Source organism: Gorilla gorilla, chromosome 12 (assembly GCF_029281585.2).
Source record: "Gorilla gorilla gorilla isolate KB3781 chromosome 12, NHGRI_mGorGor1-v2.1_pri, whole genome shotgun sequence".
Taxonomy (NCBI): Eukaryota; Metazoa; Chordata; class Mammalia; order Primates; family Hominidae; genus Gorilla; species Gorilla gorilla.
The window spans coordinates 81627496-81649700 of NC_073236.2; the positions used below are offsets into that span (position 1 = coordinate 81627496).

The 22205-nt window shown below is 33.7% G+C and overlaps 1 protein-coding gene across 4 annotated transcripts in view; it reads right to left on the reverse strand.

Moving 5' to 3' along the window:
- VRK2 (VRK serine/threonine kinase 2) overlaps positions 1-22205 on the reverse strand; it is a 112732-nt gene that overhangs the window by 15622 nt on the left and 74905 nt on the right. For 2 of the 4 annotated variants that reach the window (XM_063695875.1, XM_063695876.1), the window contains exons 8-12: positions 20679-20811; positions 11994-12114; positions 9033-9091; positions 7999-8103; positions 4471-4637 (exon numbers count right to left, since the gene is read on the reverse strand). In XM_063695875.1, coding sequence (XP_063551945.1) covers positions 4471-4637; positions 7999-8103; positions 9033-9091; positions 11994-12114; positions 20679-20811 — 585 coding nt within the window. The remainder of the gene's footprint in view (positions 1-4470; positions 4638-7998; positions 8104-9032; positions 9092-11993; positions 12115-20678; positions 20812-22205) is intronic. The other 2 variants (XM_004029268.5, XM_055378850.2) reach the window with 1 other exon arrangement.

Genomic DNA, 22205 nt, shown 5'->3' on the forward strand with positions numbered 1-22205 from the left:
TATAACTGAAAGTTTGTACCTTTTGGCTAGCATCTCCCCATTTTCCCCAGGTCTCATCCCGACAAATACTGTTCTATGCTCTGCTTTCATAAGTTTATTAGTTTTTTTTAGATTCCACCTATAAATGAGATCATACAGTATTTGTCCCATGTCTGGCTTATTTCACTTAGCATAATGTCCTCCAGATTCATCCATGATGTTGCAAATGTCAGGATTTCCTTTTTATAGCTGAATAAGATTCCATTGTGTGTGTGTGTGTATATATGTGTATATATATGTGTATATGTATATATGTATGTGTATATATGTGTGCATATATACATATATATGTATATACATATATACACAAACAGACACAATATATATGAATAAAATACACTTTGTGGATAAAGAAAATGTGTTCTATAACCACAAATAATATTGTGGTTACGGACCACACTTTATCCATTCACCCATTGACACACACTTAGGTTGTGCTGTATCTTGATTATTGTGAATAGTGTTGCAATGAACATGGGAGTGCAGATACCTCTTTGACATCTGGTTTTATTTCCCTTGGATACATACCCAGAAGCAAGGTTGCTGGCAGTTTTATTTTTAGCTAAGATATTATTGAAGTTTTTAGTGCCTCCTATATGCTAGGCATTTTAGGTATAAGAGTTTTTGCCCTGGGAGCCTCTGACATATAAGCAAAATTTAGTATAATATATTCACTCCTCTGTGAAGGTTCCTGGAAGAGATGATGCCTCCTGGATCTGCTTTTAGTTGGCTGAATGGTTAGGTTGCACTGTCGTGGGCACTTCTAGCTACTAAACAAAATGATAGCCAATTAATGGAAAATTTTATTTCTAAGGAAACTTTTATTGTAAGAGTGAAGTAGATGATAGTGAACACAGTGAAACTTTTTCTCAAAGATAGAAAAGTAAATATAGAAAACACCCTGGGCATCCCTTATAATGGAAGGATACTACACAAATGTGTGACATTTTCAAGAAAGTAGGTATGAAAATGAGGTAGTTTTTATTTAATTTTCCATTGGAACTTCACACTGTTCTATAAAATCAAGAATACCTTTGGACTCCTAAAAATTAATAAACCAAAAATGTGCTTCTAATTAAGAATCTGTATTTCACTATCTTCATATACAGAAAATAAAGAGAAGTTCATAGAATTATTTTGAGACTTAAAGCTTAGGAAAAAATTTTGTAAACCATTAAATTCTATACAAATACTACTACTACCAATAATAATATATTCAACTCTGGATATGCTATGGGAGCCTCAGATTTAAGGTGAATGAAGAGACAACCTTTTAGCTCTGACCTGCAGCTACTTCTCTGCCTAGGTAAAGCATTTAGGAAGGATGGGAGGGCTCATTATGCCCAAGTGTCTACACTATTACAATATAGTAACATATTATAGTGTATTACTGTATATTGTATATATGATTCAAGCACCATAATAAGGTGGGAGTCATTGATAAACGGTTACAAAGATCCTCTGGTTCTTGAAAAATAGCTTATTCAAGGGTCGTAATGGGGCCTTTAGTAATGCTGTTTTCCATCTTGGCTTTAACATTCTTATCTGGGAATTCTAGAGCTTTAGCTCACCTCAATAAACATTCTTACTGAAATATTGTTTCTTTCAGTGAATTTTGGAAATTAAATCCTAGTGGGTGGCATAAAGAGACTGTGATGGTCTTGATGAGACAGTCTTCTAATTTGATTGGCGGTGCTAACTCAGGAGCCCCCAGAACTACTAGCAAGTGACTTCAGTTTTACATCCCTCATTTTGATTCAGGCAAATACCCCAAAAGATTTGTTTTTCATGAAAAAAATATCAATATCACTACTCTCTTGACAAAAATTCATTTCCAATTTAACTCCAATAACAGTATTTGAGGAGTTCTCTGTCCAGGTTTACAGAGAACAGTTTATAATGTCTAGTAAAATCCAGTATTGGAAAAAAAAAAAAAAAACTTTTTCTTTTGCAAAAAGGTGATGTAAGTTTGGTGAGATTCTTAGGGTAATGTGCTACCTTCTAATACCTAATCAAAATATGTTTTTCTTAAAAATACTGTTATTTCTCTCTGTATAAGTTTCATTTGTTATTAGCAAAATAACATTTAAAAATGTAAACAGTTACAACTTTTTTCCCTTGAATACTGAATGATGGTAACATTTTATTTATTTATGTATACCTTTTCTGGTCCAATGTCTTCTTTTAAAATACCTTTGTCCAAAAAATGTATTAGTCCAGAATTCATTCACTACTCTGTTAAACAGCTCTATAACTAAATACTTAACTACATATAACTATAAACCCATTTACAAAGTAACAAGAAATGATTTTAGTTACTAATAAGAGGATTCTGTCTGTGACTAAAAAGAAATTTGGAGCCATGTGATTGATATGCATTTTGGAATGATTTTTGTTATGGAAGCAATCTATTGTGGAAATCATCCTATATGTGCATCATTCAGGGGAACTGGGAACAGGATAGTTTATACTGTCATACCTTGCATTTGAACATTTTCAGGTTTGGTTTTTGTAGCACTGCAAAATCTGTAAACTTTGAAAATTAAGATACTTAAAGTTTAGCCACATATGGTGAGACCATATCTTATGCTATCATTATTAAATATATGTATGCACTTAAAATACTATAATAAATAAATAAATATTGATCTGCTGCAAAATATATCCCCAAATCATCTTACTGTCTATACATCCAGGCTGATCACATTTCTTAACAGAAATTAGCGTAGGTCTTAAAAGCATGTATTATTTTTAAGTGCTTTTTTTACTCATAATCAAAATAATCAAAAGGAATAAAATATTCTTGATGGAGGCTCATTGGAAAAAGTGTTTTATGTTCTATTCTCTACATATAAAAATGGTTTCACAACAAACACCCTTTGAATTTGATGAAACTGAAAATTCTGGTGGATAATAATCAGAATTTTATATCAGAGGATATAGCTATCGGTTTTTTAAATGGCTTCTTTTATATTTCAATTAAGTTTATGAAACTGAAAAACTACAAAAAGGGAAAAATCTACTTAAATTAGCACAGATTAAGTGGTGACCATTATTGCGACGAAAATACTATGTCAAGGAAATGGCTCTTTGTTTTGTTGCAAAAGTGATAAAAACACAAAAGTCAATAAAACTGTTAAAACAAGTCTCAGTAATTACCAAGATCAAAATCCAGTGGCTTTTTATTAAACATGAACTTTTGTTCTGCCTTCTGCAATATGTAAATAGTGCTGACAATTGGTTTGTGAGGCACTTGCTACAATAAAATCTAATTGTATCATGAGAGAAAGGTGACAATCAGGAGATCATGAAAAAATTACATATTCTCACTGGTAGTTAATTAGCCATGCAAAACCTCCTCAAACAGATATTCTCTTCTATTAGGAATGATTACTATGCAGGCCTACAGATGTCAATACCACAGTCATTCAAATACTTCTTTTCCTACTAATTGAAGGTTGTAAAGCTCTGGTGCCAAGGTTTTGCTTCCAAAGAGCTAATTTATGACTAGAAGGATATTTTATGTCTTCAGTTGCAGCAACTACAAAATTCAGCAAATCAGAACCATCTGTGCACTGATACTTGACTCACCATTCATCTAGCAGCCTATCAGTCACATTAGTTTGCATCCCGCATTCTTGGCTCATGAACACGTGTGATGATCCAAAGTTCATAAGAAATATTAAAAATGAATAGCATCCTGACCCTATCTTACTGTACATGCATCAGGAAAAAAATGCCCTCCACACTTTATTTTTGCATACGGATAGTGGTCAAGGAAGACATGGATGCTGCGTTCCCTGTCCACTAATCTTGCTAATAACGGCAGTCTAAGATTTCCACCACCCGCTTAAAAATGCTCGAAATCTTAATTTTTTTTTTTTAAGTTGGTGTTGGTCTTTAGGAAGATGGCAGACGAAAAGAAGAGGTGTAACTTTTAAAAAATGATGTTTTTTTAACCTGGATCTCTGGCATAAACTCTTTTATTTTCTGTAAAGAACTGTTTCCATGGATTGAAATATCAGCACATACAAATAACCTGGTTAAATCGAAGACTGTTATCACCAAATTATGGCCAAATTGGTAGGCAAAAACACAGGGCAATATCTAAAGAAAACCTGGAGAAAAGAAGCAAATGATGGCTTTCTCATGAGTAACATCAGATTAGCCTTTACCCTGGTCACATCTCTATGACAGTAGTGACTGCTTTCTTTCATAGTACATAGTAGGCCACAGATCCTATTTTTCTCTGTGAGACAACAGGTCAAAAGAACTTGGAACAAACTTTCTTGGTGCTGAGTTAGGCGAAATGGGAGTTAAATATAAGGAAGAAGAAAGCTGTCAGACTCATTTTGAGACCTAAAACAACTTCATTCGATAGAAAAGTATCATAGAAGGTAATCATAGGATAGCAGGGATTATGTTACTTACTTTTTGACTGTTTGGAGTATGGACATTTATACTCTGTCCTTTTGTGGAAAAGTCCAGTGGTCCTAAAGGTATTCCATGAGGGTTCAAAATTTTCTTGAGGGCTTGATAGTTTGGCTTTTCATCATATGCTAAACTATGAGCACATACCAAAAATTGGGCTATTTCACCTGTGAATTATTAAATTTTTTACATGTCATTCACAATTGGCAAGAATTGTCAAGACTCCAGTAATCTCAAAATCTTTGTTATCTTTGTCTTTTACACATTTACATCTCCTGAAGAAACTAAAAATGAACAATTCAATGAAAATAACTTTTTAAATGATATTCAAAAATGACTGAAATATGGTGACCTACAGAATTGATGAGACAAACTAGTAATGTTTTTAACATATTTTTGTTGATACGCTTATAATTCACTGATCTTATGAGGAAGTATATTGTAATAATTATAGTGATTTTGATTTATGAGGTGCAACTATTAAGGACTACATAAATAATACAACTGACCATACTTCACACTTTATGTTGAACTTCTAAAAATTCAGTTAAAATGTTACTTATTATAAACCTCTTTATTTCTAAGGAAAAAAACTGCAAATTTTAATTAAGGCTTTGATTTTGGGATTATAACCATATATTTAGAAAGGACCTTGAATTCCATGTTGTTGGCTAAGATTGACTTTAGAGTGCATGAAACCTCCCTCATGTCCTCCATACCTAGCTAGCCTGGTACACAGCCTCGTGTTTTTGATTTTAGAGCAGTGGGAGGAGGAGTTGCCATCTTTTATTTTTTCTCTAGTGTAAAGAAATGTTCCCCTAGAACTACATAGTAAACCCCCTTTCCCCAAAAAGGTTAAGAACTACCAACTTTTAAATACAAACAGAATTAGTAACCAACAGTTACAAACATCACTGCATTAAAATATTTGTAGTTTGCATTTCTGTTTCATGTTGAGGTTCAACCTAAAATTGGAATAGAAGTGGTGATAATACCAAATACTATTTAAAAACTGGCATGTTTTCATTTGTTCAGAGATGTTTAGATATGCCTTTCCCTTTCAAAAATATATTACTGACTCAAACTCAAGTACTTCTTACTTTCTCACTTAGTTGCTTATATCCATGGTGGGAAAACCTGGGAAACTTCATGCGTTGGCAGGAGTGACTTCCTAATCCTTCACTTCCCCTCTAGGCCTACCTCCACTCAAAAGAAAGGAAAACTGCAGAGGCACTGGGTTTCACTCCCTATAGAGAAAAATTTCAAAAGGAATAGTCATCATCGCTTTCCCCCTATTAAAGTTAAGAGTGACCACTTTCACCATATAGTCCAGAGCTATTTCCTGGGAACATGAAGCTAACGTGGTTAAAATGTAAACTCTTGGTTCTGGGCTTTTTTTCTTTGACACTGTAGCAATTATGCAACCTGTTTTTTTCATCTCTTTTATTTTTATCAAATTCTGTTATCTAGCATTCGGTCAACCAGATCTCTGTTAACTAGCAAGTGCTGCTATTTTATCACCATATTTATAACTGATGCTTCATGCAGCCCCTTCACAGGGGCTCGGGGGTATCCAATTTCTAAAGGGATGATTTAAAAAAGATTAAATTACATTCACTACTATTTTAATATAAATATTGTTGTTTTATGGTCCTGTGATGATTGGTAAGCCAAGTTTGGTACATATTACAATTCCATTAACCAGAATATCCAAAATGAGGAAGAGACTTGAATGTGCTGGGAACAAATCACTGTTACAAGACAATGGAAAACTCCTGGCACTCCACCAACTGATAGCAGCTGTGCTGCAAAGCCTTCTTGGGACTGGGGTTTGGAAAAATGAGGTACCAGTGAGGTAGGAGGGGGAGAAAATAAAAAGAGCCATTTCCATTATAAATTTATTAGTACAAACCTGAAGCGTAGATATTGTGATGTAATACTGGTTTAAATGTTAGTCTTTCAAGATCTGGGTTTATTATATTAAGTACATTTTAAAATTTACTAGCATATTGCCAGAACTATAAAGCAAAATGCCTTTAGTATGAAATTATGATATTTTTTAATCATCTGCTTTTTAAGCCAGTGAAGTATTAAGTATCATTACTATCAAGAGATAGAAACTTTTGAAACTATTATTATTATGCTTAGTTGGACATGTATGCTGCAAACTTCTGGCTGTTTTATTTCATAAAATGTTTCAGTAATAAACTTTTGTAAATCAGTTCCTTCATTTTCATGGTTGTGTTCTTCCTAAGCACAACCTCCTAATTTAAGAGACCTTCATGTAATATTAAAGTTTCAACACTTTTTGCTTTAGAAACAGAAATCTGCATTTTATAAATAATAGTATGGATTCAATAAAATGGTTTGTGCTAAGAAACAAAAACTGGGCGTGTCTCCCATCTAGATTACTCATCTGACTCAAATCTTTTAACAATAGAGTATGACATAATATACACTGCCCACAAGCATTTGTCTTGTACAATTCAGGGCATCTGGGCTTTCTTACCCTAAACTGAACAGTTCCTTTTTCTGCAGGATTGACAAGAAAGGTAAGAGATATATATATGTATATATGTGTATATACATATATAATATATACTATATATACATGTATATACATATATACATATATACATATATATCATATATACATATATATCATATATACATATATACATTATATATGTATATATACTATATATTATATATACATTATATATAATATATGTATATATACTATATGGTATATATACTATATATTATGTATATACTATATAGTATATATACTATAATGTATATACTATATATTATGTATATACTATATAGTATATATACTATAATGTATATACTATATATTATGTATATACTATATATTATGTATATGCTATATATTATATATATTATATATATGCTATATATATTATATATAGTATATATTATATATATGCTATATATATACATATATATGTTAATGACATCTTCCCATCTCTCTTTCTGTCCAGTTGATTAAAAGATAAACTATACGACTTGGTAAAAGTGCCAATAAGGGCCAGGCGCAGTGGCCCACACCTGTAATCCCAGCACTTTGGGAGGCCAAGGTGGGGGGGGGATCACGAGGTCAGGAGTTCGAGACCAGGCCTGGCCAATATGGTGAAACCCTGTCTCTACTAAAAATACAAAAATTAGCTGGGCATCGTGGCATGTGTCTGTAGTCACAGCTACTTGGGAGGCTGAGGCAGAAGAATCGCTTGAACCCGGGAAGGGGAGGCTGCACTGAGCCGAGATCGTGCCACTGCACTCCAGCCTGGGTGACAGAGCAAGACTCTGTCTCAAAAAAAAAAAAAAAAAAAAAAAATGCCATTAAGAATATTAGCCATAAAGGAGTACTGCCATTTTGACCAAGTTATTGACAATTATGAAAACAAAAATTTCATCTTGCAACCCATTCCCACAATGAGGATCTCTCCTGTGTGGCTCCCTCAATCAGATGAAAAGTACTAGAGAAAGGGAAAACAAAAGACTCACGTGGGGATAGGCTTATTGGACTTGCAAATGGAGAGGGGAAGTAGAACTGGCTTATTCTTTCCTTTCCTCCACAAATGAAAATTTTGGTTTCCAGTGAAAGAAAGGCTGTGAATATAAGTTTAAGATGACTTAACTCTCTAATTCTCAACCAGATGGAAACAGATGCTATTAGACCTTAGCTAGAGAGGTCAGTGTACATCTGTACTTTCAGAAGTCAGCTCAAAGCTAACTTTGAGATTGTCCAGTGTAAACAGAAAACAAGATTCACTCTGATTATCTGTCTCTGAAAAAAAGCAAGACTGATAGTGGGCACTGGCTTTTTCGTATAAGACAGTCTAACTCAATTGTTAAATTAGTGTTGAATAACATGTTGTGTATGCACATAAAATGACAGGAATGTGGGTAATTACTAGTTGACCTGCTATTTTATACAATATGTATTGATAACATTGTCAATTAAAAATTCCATTGTATACTAACTTGAAAATATGAAAATATGAAATATACCTCCAAATCCCAAAATCATATGCCTTTGCTAATAAAAATTTTTTTTTGCTGGCAGTTCAGTCAGCATAATTCTGGTCTAAACAGCATTCAGTGTTTAATGATTTGGTTTTTTAAATGACTGATTAAAAGTAGTTTTTTCTTAGGTCAACTTTATCTTCTTTCAACAATATATAGAGGAACAAAACCAGGAAGTCTTAACTCTAGAAATACCAGATACGGTTGACTATTAAACCTGTGCATGATTCTCAAAATAGAGATCTTAAAAAAAAAAAAAAAAAAAAAAAAGCACTAAGCAGAACCTAGAATTTTCCACCTCAGTATCTTCTTTTGAGGTTTTTTGTGTTCTAATGTTAAAGATGATTTAAACATTGTGTTCTTTAGCAACTTATTTGCAACATGAAGAGTTCCCCCCTTCCCACCCTGATGGGAATAGGAGCAAGTGGGTTAAGCAAAAGCTACCAAACGAGAACGACAAATGTGGCAACCTGTAAATCGTAAGAGAAGGCTGAAGTTATTATTTGACTTACAGCAACTGCTTCCAGAAGGAGCCCATTTAAGCACTGACTGGGGGAGCTCGTCCAACAGACTAAAACAAAATAAGGTAATGCACAATGAACATGTTTTCAACCCTGTGATTATTTTGACTAGAAAAACAAAACACTCTATGTGTTGGTAGGTCACCAAAATTGTGACTTTCAATGCTTTTTTTTTTTGTCACCCAACTATAATGGATAGGAAAGTAAGCAGAAGTAGAGAAGAACCCTCAATGCCCACAAACTAATTTTATATCAATAACCTAGACTAACGTAGGGGCAGAAAGGTGTAATCTCTTTTCTCACCCACCGTAAGGGTTGCAGCCAACATTCCTATAACAAAAGACCAGTTAACAGGAGAAAGTATAACAAATTTATTTAATTAAAGTTTTATATGACACGACTTGAGAAATGAAGACCAAAGACCCAAGGAAGTCTATCTTTATGCTTAGGTTTGATGAAGAATAGACAGCTGTGTAGGAATGTGACTGGACAAAAGGGTATGTTCTAATGGTACTGAACTGGGGCGGGGGGATCCAGCAAAGCCTGTCCATATTCTTGATGTGTGTAGCATTTATTCCTCCTGGGGATGGGGCAGGACCCCTTTGGAATGAGGGTCTTAAAGGGAGAAGGTAGAGGGTGACTTTCCTAGGTTTAATGCCTTGCTTGGGGTACAGGGGTTCTAGTTTCTATAACCCGCTTTGGGGAAGAGGAATTCTGGTTTCTATGACTCTCTTCTTGGGAGGAGAAGGGATGGGAGACAAGAGGGCAGGAGAAGGTCAGAGTGAGACTTGGCTTCTGAGGTGGCTTCTGGGGCCATCCAGTCTCTTTCAGTTCAAAGGTCTCAGCATGCCAAAGCACCACACTTTGGGGTATTGCTCTCTGGGCCCCAATACTAAACAAGATGGAATTACAGGAATTATAATATAAATGCTTTAACTCAAAGTTTATGTATGCAGAAACACAGAAGTAGTAATATTTACCATGATTTTTTTTCTCAAAAACAACAATAAAAAATTCACGCAAACATTGTATCTAAGTATATATGTGCATTGTTCTCCATTGGGCAATATTTTATGCTGTCCCATGATTAAACAGGTTTGTGGGATGCTCAACTGGTAAGTATAATGCAAATATTCCAAAATCTAAAAATATCTGAAATCTGCAACACTTCTGGTCCCAAGCATTTCAAGTAAGGAATACACAACCTATAAAAACATTCAACTAAAATTATTTATATGTGTGAGTGAGTCACCACCTCTGGCATAGGCAGAGTAGCAACAATACACACATTGATCCAGCAGCATGCTATGTCAGGAAAATAAAAGGCATAAGGGAGATACAGTGTCTTGGTTGAAGATACAATCACGCCCTTATGGGGAATTTCAGTGTCATACCTTCTCAGCAAGTTGAATAAATTATGATTATGTATTATGTACTATAATAAGTTTGAAAATGTCTATGGTTTATCTGAATTATAAACTTCATAATATGATATTGGCTTTACTAGTCTATAGGTTTACATTATTAATCAAGTCAAAATGAAGATATTAACATATGTAAGAGTCCCCAAAATGTAAATAGAAGTTATGCTTGATTTATTAGCATTATACATGTAAAATAATAATTTTACATGACATCCTATTATAGACAAATATGCATAAGCAGGTATATTCATTATAGATACCTACAATGAATTTATCTATATATGCATATTGATAAAAAGTTAAAGCAAGTCATATTAGTCTTATCAAAAAATATATATATAATCATTAGAATTAAAATGTTAGTTTTTTAAAATAGCATCATTACTTTATTACAGTATTCTAATTAGGTAAACTAGTTGGAAAATTAAATACAAAAACTGTTTATACATCACTGTGTTTTGACTTGACCCATATTTCGAAATGTTACATGAAAGTTAATATGGACACATCAATCACTGCAGTAAATAACTGATTTAGTTCTAATATAGATTTATATAAATGTTTTAGTTTTGGGTAAAGGACTAGGATGATCAAAATTCTGAGTGGAGAAATGTTTCATGTATGTCAGTATTTACAAATGTAATATGTATTTTTCTGAATCTGCAGGCTAATCTTTCTCAGTATTAAGAAATGATGCCACACTGAATTTAAAGATAGATTTCTATGAATCAGCTAATTTTCCCCTGGCTTTGTACTCTTCTGTTGTGATTGTCCTACTTAAAACTTAGCTTAGCTGCTGCTTTTGCTACCTGTGGATAACTACTGTTGAGCATATCTTGGTATATAATGAAAAACTGGCTATTCTGTGCTCTATGCAATTGACTTTTTTTTAGGCCTGATCAGTGAGAGAACTGTAAAACAGTAACACACCCTGTTCTTAGTCTGACCTAATTTTTATGCTAGCCAAATCCAGGTAATAAAAACTGAATGTAGAATATTAAAAATGTTTATGTGGCTACAAGATTATCTCATATAAATAGCTCATGTAAAAATTTTGTTTCTTAAGAAAGAAAACATACTTCCTCCAAGACAGAAATAAGAGGTATGTTGCTCTCACTTGAAAAATATAAGCCCTATTTGTCCCATTTCACAGTGCTGTTTTACACAATTAATATCAATCGTACCAAGCTCAGACTACTTCAACATACTTGTACAATGCTAATTTGAAAATATTCTTCCTTGAAAACACTACCACCTAGAATCTAAGCTTTGGAAATACCATGTAAAAGAACAGATATTTCACTTTATATCTTGCACTGTAATTCAAGTACATGTCTTTTTACAATGTTATCTTAATGGATTTTATGTGTTAGTTGTTTGGTTTTTTTAAAACATATTTTTCAAACTAAAGAAATTTGCTTTGGTTGTCATGTTGGGTGAATGCCAATCTTCTCTGTGTTGTTAGCTCCCTTTAATGTATCCCTTCAGACCTGGTGCAGTACATGATGAAATACTTGAAAATTTGTACTTTGTTTTAGCAGTCTGCACAGCCACAGGGTCCTTCAGGTTCTGTTCCCAGGGAAGTTTCCCACACAACCACCGCAGCATGCAGTAGCCGAGGATCTCAACGTCACTTCGTCTGGACAAGGCTATAGGAGTAAGCATTAGAGAGAAAGATAAGGGATAAGCAAGTCCTTGAGAAATGGAGAAATCTTTGGTTGAACTACTACTGATGAAATATGAAAAAGCCAAATAGGCAAAATGTTTTATTTGTTCAGCTGGAATAAAACTTAAACGCCCAAGCATTTGGCCCCAGTCCACAGACAGGCAGTGACTGGTTGCTGTTGAAAGTAAGGGTCAGTTTCCTCACCTCCTCCAACTTCATCTTTCCTTAGTCTGGCCTGTCACATGAACTTGATCCCCATGGCCTCTGACATGATCCAGACAACCCATAACCCAGCACCAACACTTTCTCAAAGAGCCAAGCAGTAAAACAAAGAAATAAATGTCTGCAGCTAAATTACTAACATATGTTCCAGGAAGTCCATAGGGTCTGCACTGGTCATGCAGAGACCCTCTGAGTGCAGACTAAACATTGATGGCCTTTCCTGTTCCACTCACACTAGCAGCATTTGAACTTGGAAGAATATGACAAAACTGCCATCTAGTGTGCAGTATTAAAAAAAGGGTCTTTCTGAAGATTTTTCAATCACATGAAAATACAATAAAAATATATCTACTGCTTTGGATACAGGGTTCTACAATTTTACAAATATTATTTTTAGATATAAGCAGCAGCAAGCTAAAATTCTGGTCCCATATCTATATAAAAGGGAGGCAATGGTATTAGAGGCTGGGGGCAGAGCCAAATAGAGGCCTTCAAAATTTAGAATAAGATGCCTTTTCCTAAAAAGTACATTAAAAGCACATTTTCAGGCCCTTGTATCATTTTATATCAAGCTATTAAATGCTGTAGTCTAATTTCATAATTTATATATAAGTACCTTATATAAGAAGATGGACAATGAAACCTAGGAAATGTATGAAATATAACTGATACATATTAACAAACCACTGAAATAATTATTAAAACATCAGCAAATACCCGTAAAATAAACTCATTTTTGTAGTCATTCAAAATTGTTATAAAACAACAGGCTGGTATTTACATTTCTGTCATTACTCGAATGTTCATCTGTGTAGGGATATATAATCTCCTAAGAGCAGTAAGTGGCTGTTAAACCTGCTATAAACAGGTATCCTATTTATTATCTTTCATGAAATAAACTCTGAAAAGTTACTCAGTGAACTTAGTTTCTAATTTAAAAAGTCATCTACTAAGAACAATGATGCCAACACATCGTAACTACTTCTGGTTACCATGTATAAGTTATTATAAAAGCAGAAGACATGATTAGCTCTTACACTCTAACTGCTATTAGCGTATTGGATTATTAAAGGCCCTTCAATCTAGCAGAATGCTACAGTCCCATGGGTGCCATTTACTTTCTGCACAAGCTTCAACAATGTCCTAATGCAAGACTTGGCTCTCATATTAAAATAAAAACACAATCTCTACCACAGTGTTCTGTAGTGATTTCTTCAGTAATAAATCTCCCATTAATAATGGAATGGTTCCACTTGTACAGATGTGTTCACAAGTCTCCTTTCTATTATGGCAATTCCTGATTACCATCACTTAAAAAATCTCATATCCTCTAATTTTCAAAAAATGATATTCTGGCACAGTGTTTGGATGATATAAGCTACACACAAGAGGCCCTTTGAGGAAAAATAATCAGAATTAAAATAGATTGAACCTTCCTAGCCATTTCCCCCTACCCCCCAATTGAGGGATTAATTGATATGAAGCTATAAGTAATGACAAGTCATTTAGATTTCTGAAGCCAATCTTTCATAAACTGGTCTTCATTTGAAATAGCCCTTTGAGAGTTAACTTTACTTCACTATTATAGTTTGGTCTTACCTAATTAAAATACATTATCACATTTTTCAATCTTTTATTTTCTTTTTTGCACATAGGTATTAATAACTACGGTTAGGTGAATGTTTTGCCACTGTTTCTGATAAGTCCTACATAAATGCATGCAGTGATAAAAAGAACACCCAATAGTCACCCTTTCCTTTCCCCCAACTGAAGAGTGACTAAAAATGTTTCTGACTACATATCTCTACCTGAAATTCCCTCTCAGAAAAACAAATTGAAAAGTTTGAATGTTTAGTGAAGTTAAAATCTTAAGACTTTGCCAATGATTGTCTTCTTTCCATCTACTGTACACAGAGGAGTAATTTTAATACCTGTTAAATTAATTAAAAACAAATGTTCTAGATGACAATATTAAAATCTATGTATGCATGTATAGTTTACACAAAGAATTGATTATAGTCTGAGACTATTAATGTCTAACTATAAAAATTTTTTTAATTTGAAAGTTGCTTCTTTAATTATACAATTTTCAAATTCATTTTAAAACATATTAAGTGAAGCAGTAAATAGAGCTCTGGACTAGGAATGAGATCCAATTCTATCCCTGCCACTAATATTTTACATTTTCAGCTCTAAAATCAGATGATACTGTGCAATATATTTTTTTAATATATTTTCATTCATTTGAATAGAAAACACGTTATGCACTATTTTGTTTCTGAGTCATGTATTTGCACAATTTATTGTAATACATAGGGTTCTTCAGTGGCATTTGGTAATTAATGTAATTATGGACAGTATATTTTCATGCAGATGTCCTAAAATGAAGTGTTTACTTATTATTGCTTGGAACTGTAATGAGATTTAGTTTAGATTTCTAAACTTTCTCAAGTTAGTTTCTAAATATTATTAATAGCATCTAACTTATATTGAGCTTACCAATATGCAGTAATATACATCACTCTTTTTGTTGAAAGCCTGTGGTATTCTCAAATGTTCTACATTTCTAAATTATAAAGTATTGCCAAAGTAAAAACAATTAGAAAGAAATAGGCACAGGTGAGGATTTAAATTCTATTTAACTAGAAAGAAAATTTTAGAAATGGCTGATAGTAGAATGCATAATTAAAATAAAAACAACTGATGTGATTTATGGAGAGCTGCTACTATGCCTGGCACTCTACCTGCTTTTTATTATTTCATCTCATCTTTCAAACAATTTAAAGTAAGTATTAGCCCTACTGACAAATAACAATATGGAGTCTCAGAGAGGTTAAATAATTTGGTCAATATCACAGAGCAAAAATTAATAGAGCTCAGCACTGAAATCCAAGTCTTTCAAAAACCAAAGCCCGTGCTCAATCTTGCAATTACTTTGTTGCCAGGCGCGGTGGCTCATACCTGTAATCCCAGCACTTTGGGAGGCTGAGGTGGGCAGATCACCTGAGGTCAAGAGTTTAAGACCAGCCCGGCCAACATGGCGAAACCCCGTCTCTACTAAAAATACAAAAATTAGCTGGGCTTTGTGGCACACACCTGTAATCCCAGCTACTCAGGAGGCAGAGGCAGGAGAATTGCTTGAACCCAGGAAGTCGAGGTTGTGGTGAGCCGAGATAGCACCACTGTCCTCCAGCCTGGGCAACAGAGCGAGACTCCATCTCAGAAAAAAAAATAATAATTACTTTGCCTCCATCATTAGTTTTAATACCATTCAAACAACATTACACACAGGACTTCCATAGTGAGGAAGGTATTTGAAGCAGGCATTTAAACTTAAAGCACCAAGACATACTGACACAAAAATAGTTGTTTTGGCAAGGAATAAATGAGTGGAAGATCTGGATACCTAAGCTGCAGCACTGACCAAATTTTTCATGTTACTATCCTTTCATGAAACTATTTCTTTCAAGTTATTTCATTCCAATAAAGAAGGATCTTTAGTTAAAATATTTAATTATAAAGTGACAAACGGTCCTTCTAAACTGGTATAAGAACAACAGATAAGTTATCTTAGCGAACTAGTCCTTGGTTTAAAGACAAACTGGAATAAAATTAACTAGCCCAATTCACCAAATGGACTGAAAGAGGAATTGGGAGAAAAAGAAAAGTCTAAGTATTAATTCCAAGATTTATCTCCCTGTTTGCCTAAAGCGTTTTCTGTTTATTTCTTATACTGAGTAACATTATGGAGTATGAAGAAAAACAGAGTTCGGTAGGAAATAATAAGGTGAACTTGAAAATTTCTGCATCAAGCAGAGTTCAAATGCCCAAAATATTAATATGTGTGCTCGGAAAGACAATAAGAAAGCAGAAAACATCTGAATAAGATGCTCAACCTGACAAAGTGAATGGTGACTATCTGCAGAACAAATTTAAAGTTTATTCTCAGTTTTCCAACTGGTAACCTATGTAATTCAGTATTTTGTCAATTCTGATGGATAAAGATCCAGAATATTTTATGGTGACCATGACTTACTGCAATTTCAAAAAGGATATCAGGAAATATTAGGATGCAATGTGTCATATTTCAGATAAAATATTAAACCCAGGCCTCTCTTATTTTTTCAGTACCTTTGAAATTAAACCCTAGTTTTGTGTGTGTGAAACTTAGGAAAAGTCATTCAATAGAGCAAATGTATCTTAGACTTGGCCAATGTAAGTATTCTTAACCCAATCAAAAGGCCAAGACATAAGTATTGCGTAAACCATGTCATTTCCCCAAGTTTGGTAGCATGAAAATACATTCTCAGTTTATTTCACATATATTTTGTAAGTTGGAGTGCTAGATTAGAGTGAAATGAAACCATGAAAGAAATAACACAAGACTTGGATTTCACATACCGTAACAACTGGCAAAAATTTAAAAAAAGTATGCAATATATTTATTTCTTTGATACTAAACATATTAGAAAAACAAATGGACATTTAAAATACAATTTAGATATCATATTTTATGGTCATCAAAGATGTCAAATTAAAATAGGTATTACAGACTCAATGCACAGGTCTGAAGTATTTAAAAAAGCTCAATATGTTAAATGCAGTATATCTCTAGAGAAATTAGGTATTGACTGCATGCCTCAGTGAGTAGAAAAATCTACAAAAATCTATACCACACATTGATTCAAATATTGCTTTTTAACATTACTAAGAATGTAACCAATTTTAAAATACTATATTTGACACAAATATAATTCTCTTTAATTATCAGACAATAAGCCCAAAATATGTCAGTGTTTATACATGTTAGTTTTTATAAAGAATAAAAAAATTATAGAAGAAATAAGCCCAACATATATTACTCTAATTTTATACTAAATGATGCACTTTAGCCACTTACAAAATACCTGTAGGTCACACGAGAATTGAGTTTGGAAGAATAAACACAATTTTTAAAAAAACATACAGATATGCAGATGTACAGGAGTTCTAGGAATAGTTATCCATCCATTCATCCATCTGTCCATCCATCACGATACATCTCCATGCATATCTTTTGGTAATAACATAATAGCTAATTTTTTTCCCTTTCAACTACCCTCCTTTTATGTAAATTTGAATTAGAAAATGCTTAGATGTAATGACTGAATGGCAGCTTATACAAGTTCCTTCATTATAAAAACTCAATCCATAGAAAAATGAGATTTAGCTTGAGTTTTTAAATAACCTGCTACAAAAAGTAGCACAGAACAGACAGTCTGATCAGGCTAATAGCAGTCTCTATTGAGTGGCTAACTCATAAGTCAGTTTTACATTGAAGCTTGAGTATTTCTCTTCAGGCCTCTTGGCCTGACCAAGAAATAGACCTGACACTTGGCAAATGCTCTGGCACCTAGAAGTTCTATATCCTAGTGACTTTTTTTTTTTTTTTTTGCTTTTTATACTTTATTTTGCACTATTTTTCCTCAGTATTTGATCTCATAGTTGGACTGAAAAAAAAATTTTTCTGAGATTACATAGTGGCTGTACTGAAAGTAAACACATGAATATTTATGAATCTGACCTGCATTTTCCTATAGGCTTTATGGCATTGTTTATTCTGGTTTCTAGATATGGCTAAATGATTATCTATTTTCTAATAAAATCCTCAACTGAAATGTTTTGCTTTGGAAAATTAAATGTAAAACATAGGAGTGAACAGTATTCAGACATTTGAGGATGTCATACATTCCATTTTATATCCCAGACTAAAACTTCACATTAAAATGTCAGCAAATATATATGTGGGTGTATATATCTATATGTGTGTGTATATATGTGTACATATGTGCATATATATGTAATGTGTATATCTATATATCTGTATCTACATATATATATATCAATATGCCTAGAATTTTAGTGTAAATCCTATTTAAAATGCATTAAGGAAATCTACTATTTTATAAGAATCTGGTAAAACCTTTGATAAAAATGAATGTTCATTCTATCATATAACTTTTCAGCAAATCCCAAAAATATTTAATGTAGGTTCTTCCCCGAATATACCTCCCCCAGGGATGTAATACCATCTTTCTGTGATCATTCTCAGTTCAGTCTTCTCCCCAAAGACCAAGGGTGGTGAAATCTTACCAACATATTCAACATGTATTAAGATTTTAGAATAAAAAATATAAGTAGACTAAAAAATAAAAATGTGTTCAAATCTTTCAAGAAGACAACACAATGAAAACGACACCCTAAACAATGAAATTAATTGAATAGGTCTTTCAGATTTACCACAGTCCAAACACTGACCATACCAACACATAAAAACTCTACTTCTCTTTCCACAATCACAGTGATTTCTTAGCAATTCCACTACTCAAAACTAGATCAGAGCAGTTTAGAGCTACCAGTTGAAATAAATGACTCAAACATAAGTTGGTATCATTATTAATATAACTGGACCAATGCTTAAGAACCTGTATGATGAATTTCCAGTTATACCATTATCAAAAAAGTACTTACTGTTTCTAAAAATTCTATTAGGTATAACAGAATAAAATATTTAATTCTTACATTTCTTGAGCATTTAATTCTCACATTTCTTAATGTAAGATACGTCCCATATTATCTTTAAATTCTCACTAATTTATTAACAATATGAATACTGAAAAATCACACAACACTACAAAATTTCTTACTGATCATTACTTTTCTAACCAAATTATACTTGAAAAAAAATGTCATTTCTTTTACTTTGATCAGGAATATAAAAGATAATTTCCGTTTCAGAAAATCAAGCCTATGAATCTTTCTGAAAGGAAGGAGTTATACTTGTTTTACTTTTGCACTGGCCTACCTTAAGCTAGTATGGGTTTTAATGCCCTGCAAAATGATCAAGACCCTCTACATTACATGGTCAATGGTCCTTTTAATAGAAAAGGCAATAATATACAGTTGTCTTCACCAACTAAAACTTGTTAGAAGGCATCAGTTTAAAAGGGTAACAGTTCAACAACCATTAAGAAGTGCAAATATCTAATTGTCTTTTAGTAAAAATGTGGTCCTTTCAAAACTGTTTAAAAATTGTTTGGTTTAGCATATTTGAAAATACTTTTATAAACAAAGTTTACAAAGAATATAATTTTGAAAGCCAAAGTTTTTCAATAATCACCATTTTTTCACTAGCATAACATTAGAATCGACTTTTTGTCTTGCTGACAGAGCAACTAAGAAAGTACAGTTGCATTGACCATATTGATTGTGAACAAAGCAACCATCAGTGGGACTCGGCACCATATATTTTCAATATTGACCTCCTACTTCCTTTTCCATGGCTTTCTGGGTCGGCTATTGGATTTGGACTGCAGTGTAATAAACAGCTAAGGTTTAATTAATGGTAAATGAATACAAGACATAGGTTATGACTTTAACTAATTAGGGAATTGTTGAATTAAGTCTGCCTTGGAATGCAAGGCAGTACAATCAATATCCAATAAAAGGACTATGTATGTAATTTACCTGCAAATGTGTTTCCAATACCATCAAAGTGAGTTTAAATAAGTAAGATATATGAAAGGCGACTGGGAGAGATTTCCACAAATTAACACTTTATGGTTTCAGAAAAAATAACCCTACTGCTGAGAGATGTATCTTCTAAAGCTTTGGTAAAGGTACAATGGAAAAACAGGAATAATTGTTCATAAGTGCAACTTTTTTTTTTTTTTCTGAGGGGTCTTGCTCTGTCGCCCAGGTTGGGGAGCAGTGGTGTGATTATGGCTCACTGCAGCCTCAACCTCCTTGGCTCAAGTGATCCTCCTCCCACCTCAGCCTCACAAGCAGCTGGGACTACAGGCAAGTGCCAACCCTTTTGTATTTTTTTGTAGAGCTGGGGTTTCACCATGTTGCCCAAACTGGTCTTGAACTCCCTGGACTCAAGTGATCCTCCTGCCTCAGCCTCCCAAAGTGCTGGGATTATAGGCGTGAGCCACTGCACCTGGCCCACATGCAACTTTACCAAATCTGTAATATTCACTTCAGTATAAACATTCACTGCTGACCTCCAAGTTTTACCTATACAAACTGTGGCTTTCTGGCTAAAATGAGCAGCAAGTTTTGCTTACTTGACACACTTTTGCTCCTTCATCACTTGTCACAGTCTATATACTGTTAGAAGAAATATTCATTGGCATAACAGGAATTCACTACTTTTGATAAAAACCTCACCAGTGCTCTTATGCTTCAAACTGACTATGCAAAGGTCATTTCATGCAGCCTCATTACCCTTGTCTCTAATCATTCTTCTGAAATAAAAATAAGAAAAAGAAAAAAGAAACCCACCTACTCCCTTGTGGGCATCCAAGCTGGTAAACTCTATTGTCCCATTATGGCCTTTTCTAGGATTTTCCTGATACTGTTTGTGGTTCCCATTGGGACAATATCTGTAGGAAAGTCCATAATCTGCAAGATAAACCTGGAAGACAAGCACAGACAAATGAATAATGCCTTTGTCCTCTGAAAACATAACCTTTATAATTAAGTCTTAAGAAACTGATAGGTTAAGAACAGCCTCAGATCTACATTTTATTAAACCAAATGGTGCCTTAGGATAAAATATGTACAACTGGGGGCCATAACAACTAACTTTCCAACTTAAATCCTTTCTTCATCATTGGCATATCTTATTTCTGAGTTGACTTAGATTTTTAATCTTTTTATTTTGCTCCTAAATTCCCTTCCCTCCAGGTGGGCATCTAGACATCATAAACCACAATATGTCTTTTTATCTGTATTCACACAGTTGAGGAGGCTCTGCTTTTTCCTGTAACCCCTCCCTGAAACATAAAACTATTTCAAGCAGGAAGGGGAGATAAGAGCAAACATTCTAAAAAGATAAAGTTGATTCTTGAACAACATGGGTTTGAACTGCACAGGTCCACTTATACGTGGATTTTCTGCTGCTTCTGCCATACCTGAGATGGCAAGACCAACCCCTCCTTCCTCAGCATACTCAACGTGAAGACGATGAAGACCTTCATGATGATCCACTTCCACTTAATAAATAGTAAATATATTTTCTCTTCCTTATGATTTTCTTAACATTTTCTTTTCTTTAGCTTACTTTATTGTAAGAATACGGTATGTATAATACATGTAACTATAGAATATGTATTACTCGATTGTTTATGTTATCAGGAAGGCTTCTGGTAAACAGTAGACTATTAGTAATGTTTTTGGAGTCAAAAATTAAAATTATGCAAATTTTTGACTGTGCAGGGGAGTGGGGGTCAGCACCCCTAACCCTGGCATTGTCATAGGTCAACTGTAAACCTAACGTTATGAGTCTCCTTTAACAGGAAACATAATGATAGTGAAGAGACTGTAAGAGGTAATGACTCAACCAAAACACAAGAAACACCACTATGTTATCTGTATTTATGAATGGAACATCAATGCAGAACTTTTGACCTTTCATATGAATCCATATTATCACTGTTACCTTTCTAAGTCAGTTAGAATTGCAAGCAGGGTCTCCAAACAATACAGATTGTTAAAAGTCAGATAGCAATTCAAGTGAATTTACCTCAGATTACTTTTGGAGAGAAAAGGGGGAGAAGTAGTTTTACAGACAGAGCATATACTGAATGGAGAAGTGTTTTGACTAGACATTTACTGTGACATGTAGTCAGAAAATAGTAGTTCCCAACTGTGGTTACCATTCCCCCTCCCCAGAAAAAGAAAGCAGTTTCAACTTGGAAAATGTATCATTTCATACACATTTCTTTAAAATTAAGGGATTTAGGCAGTATTTCATAATGCAGCTTCAAGACAATAGAGTATTTACCATACAATCTGCACTTTAAAATG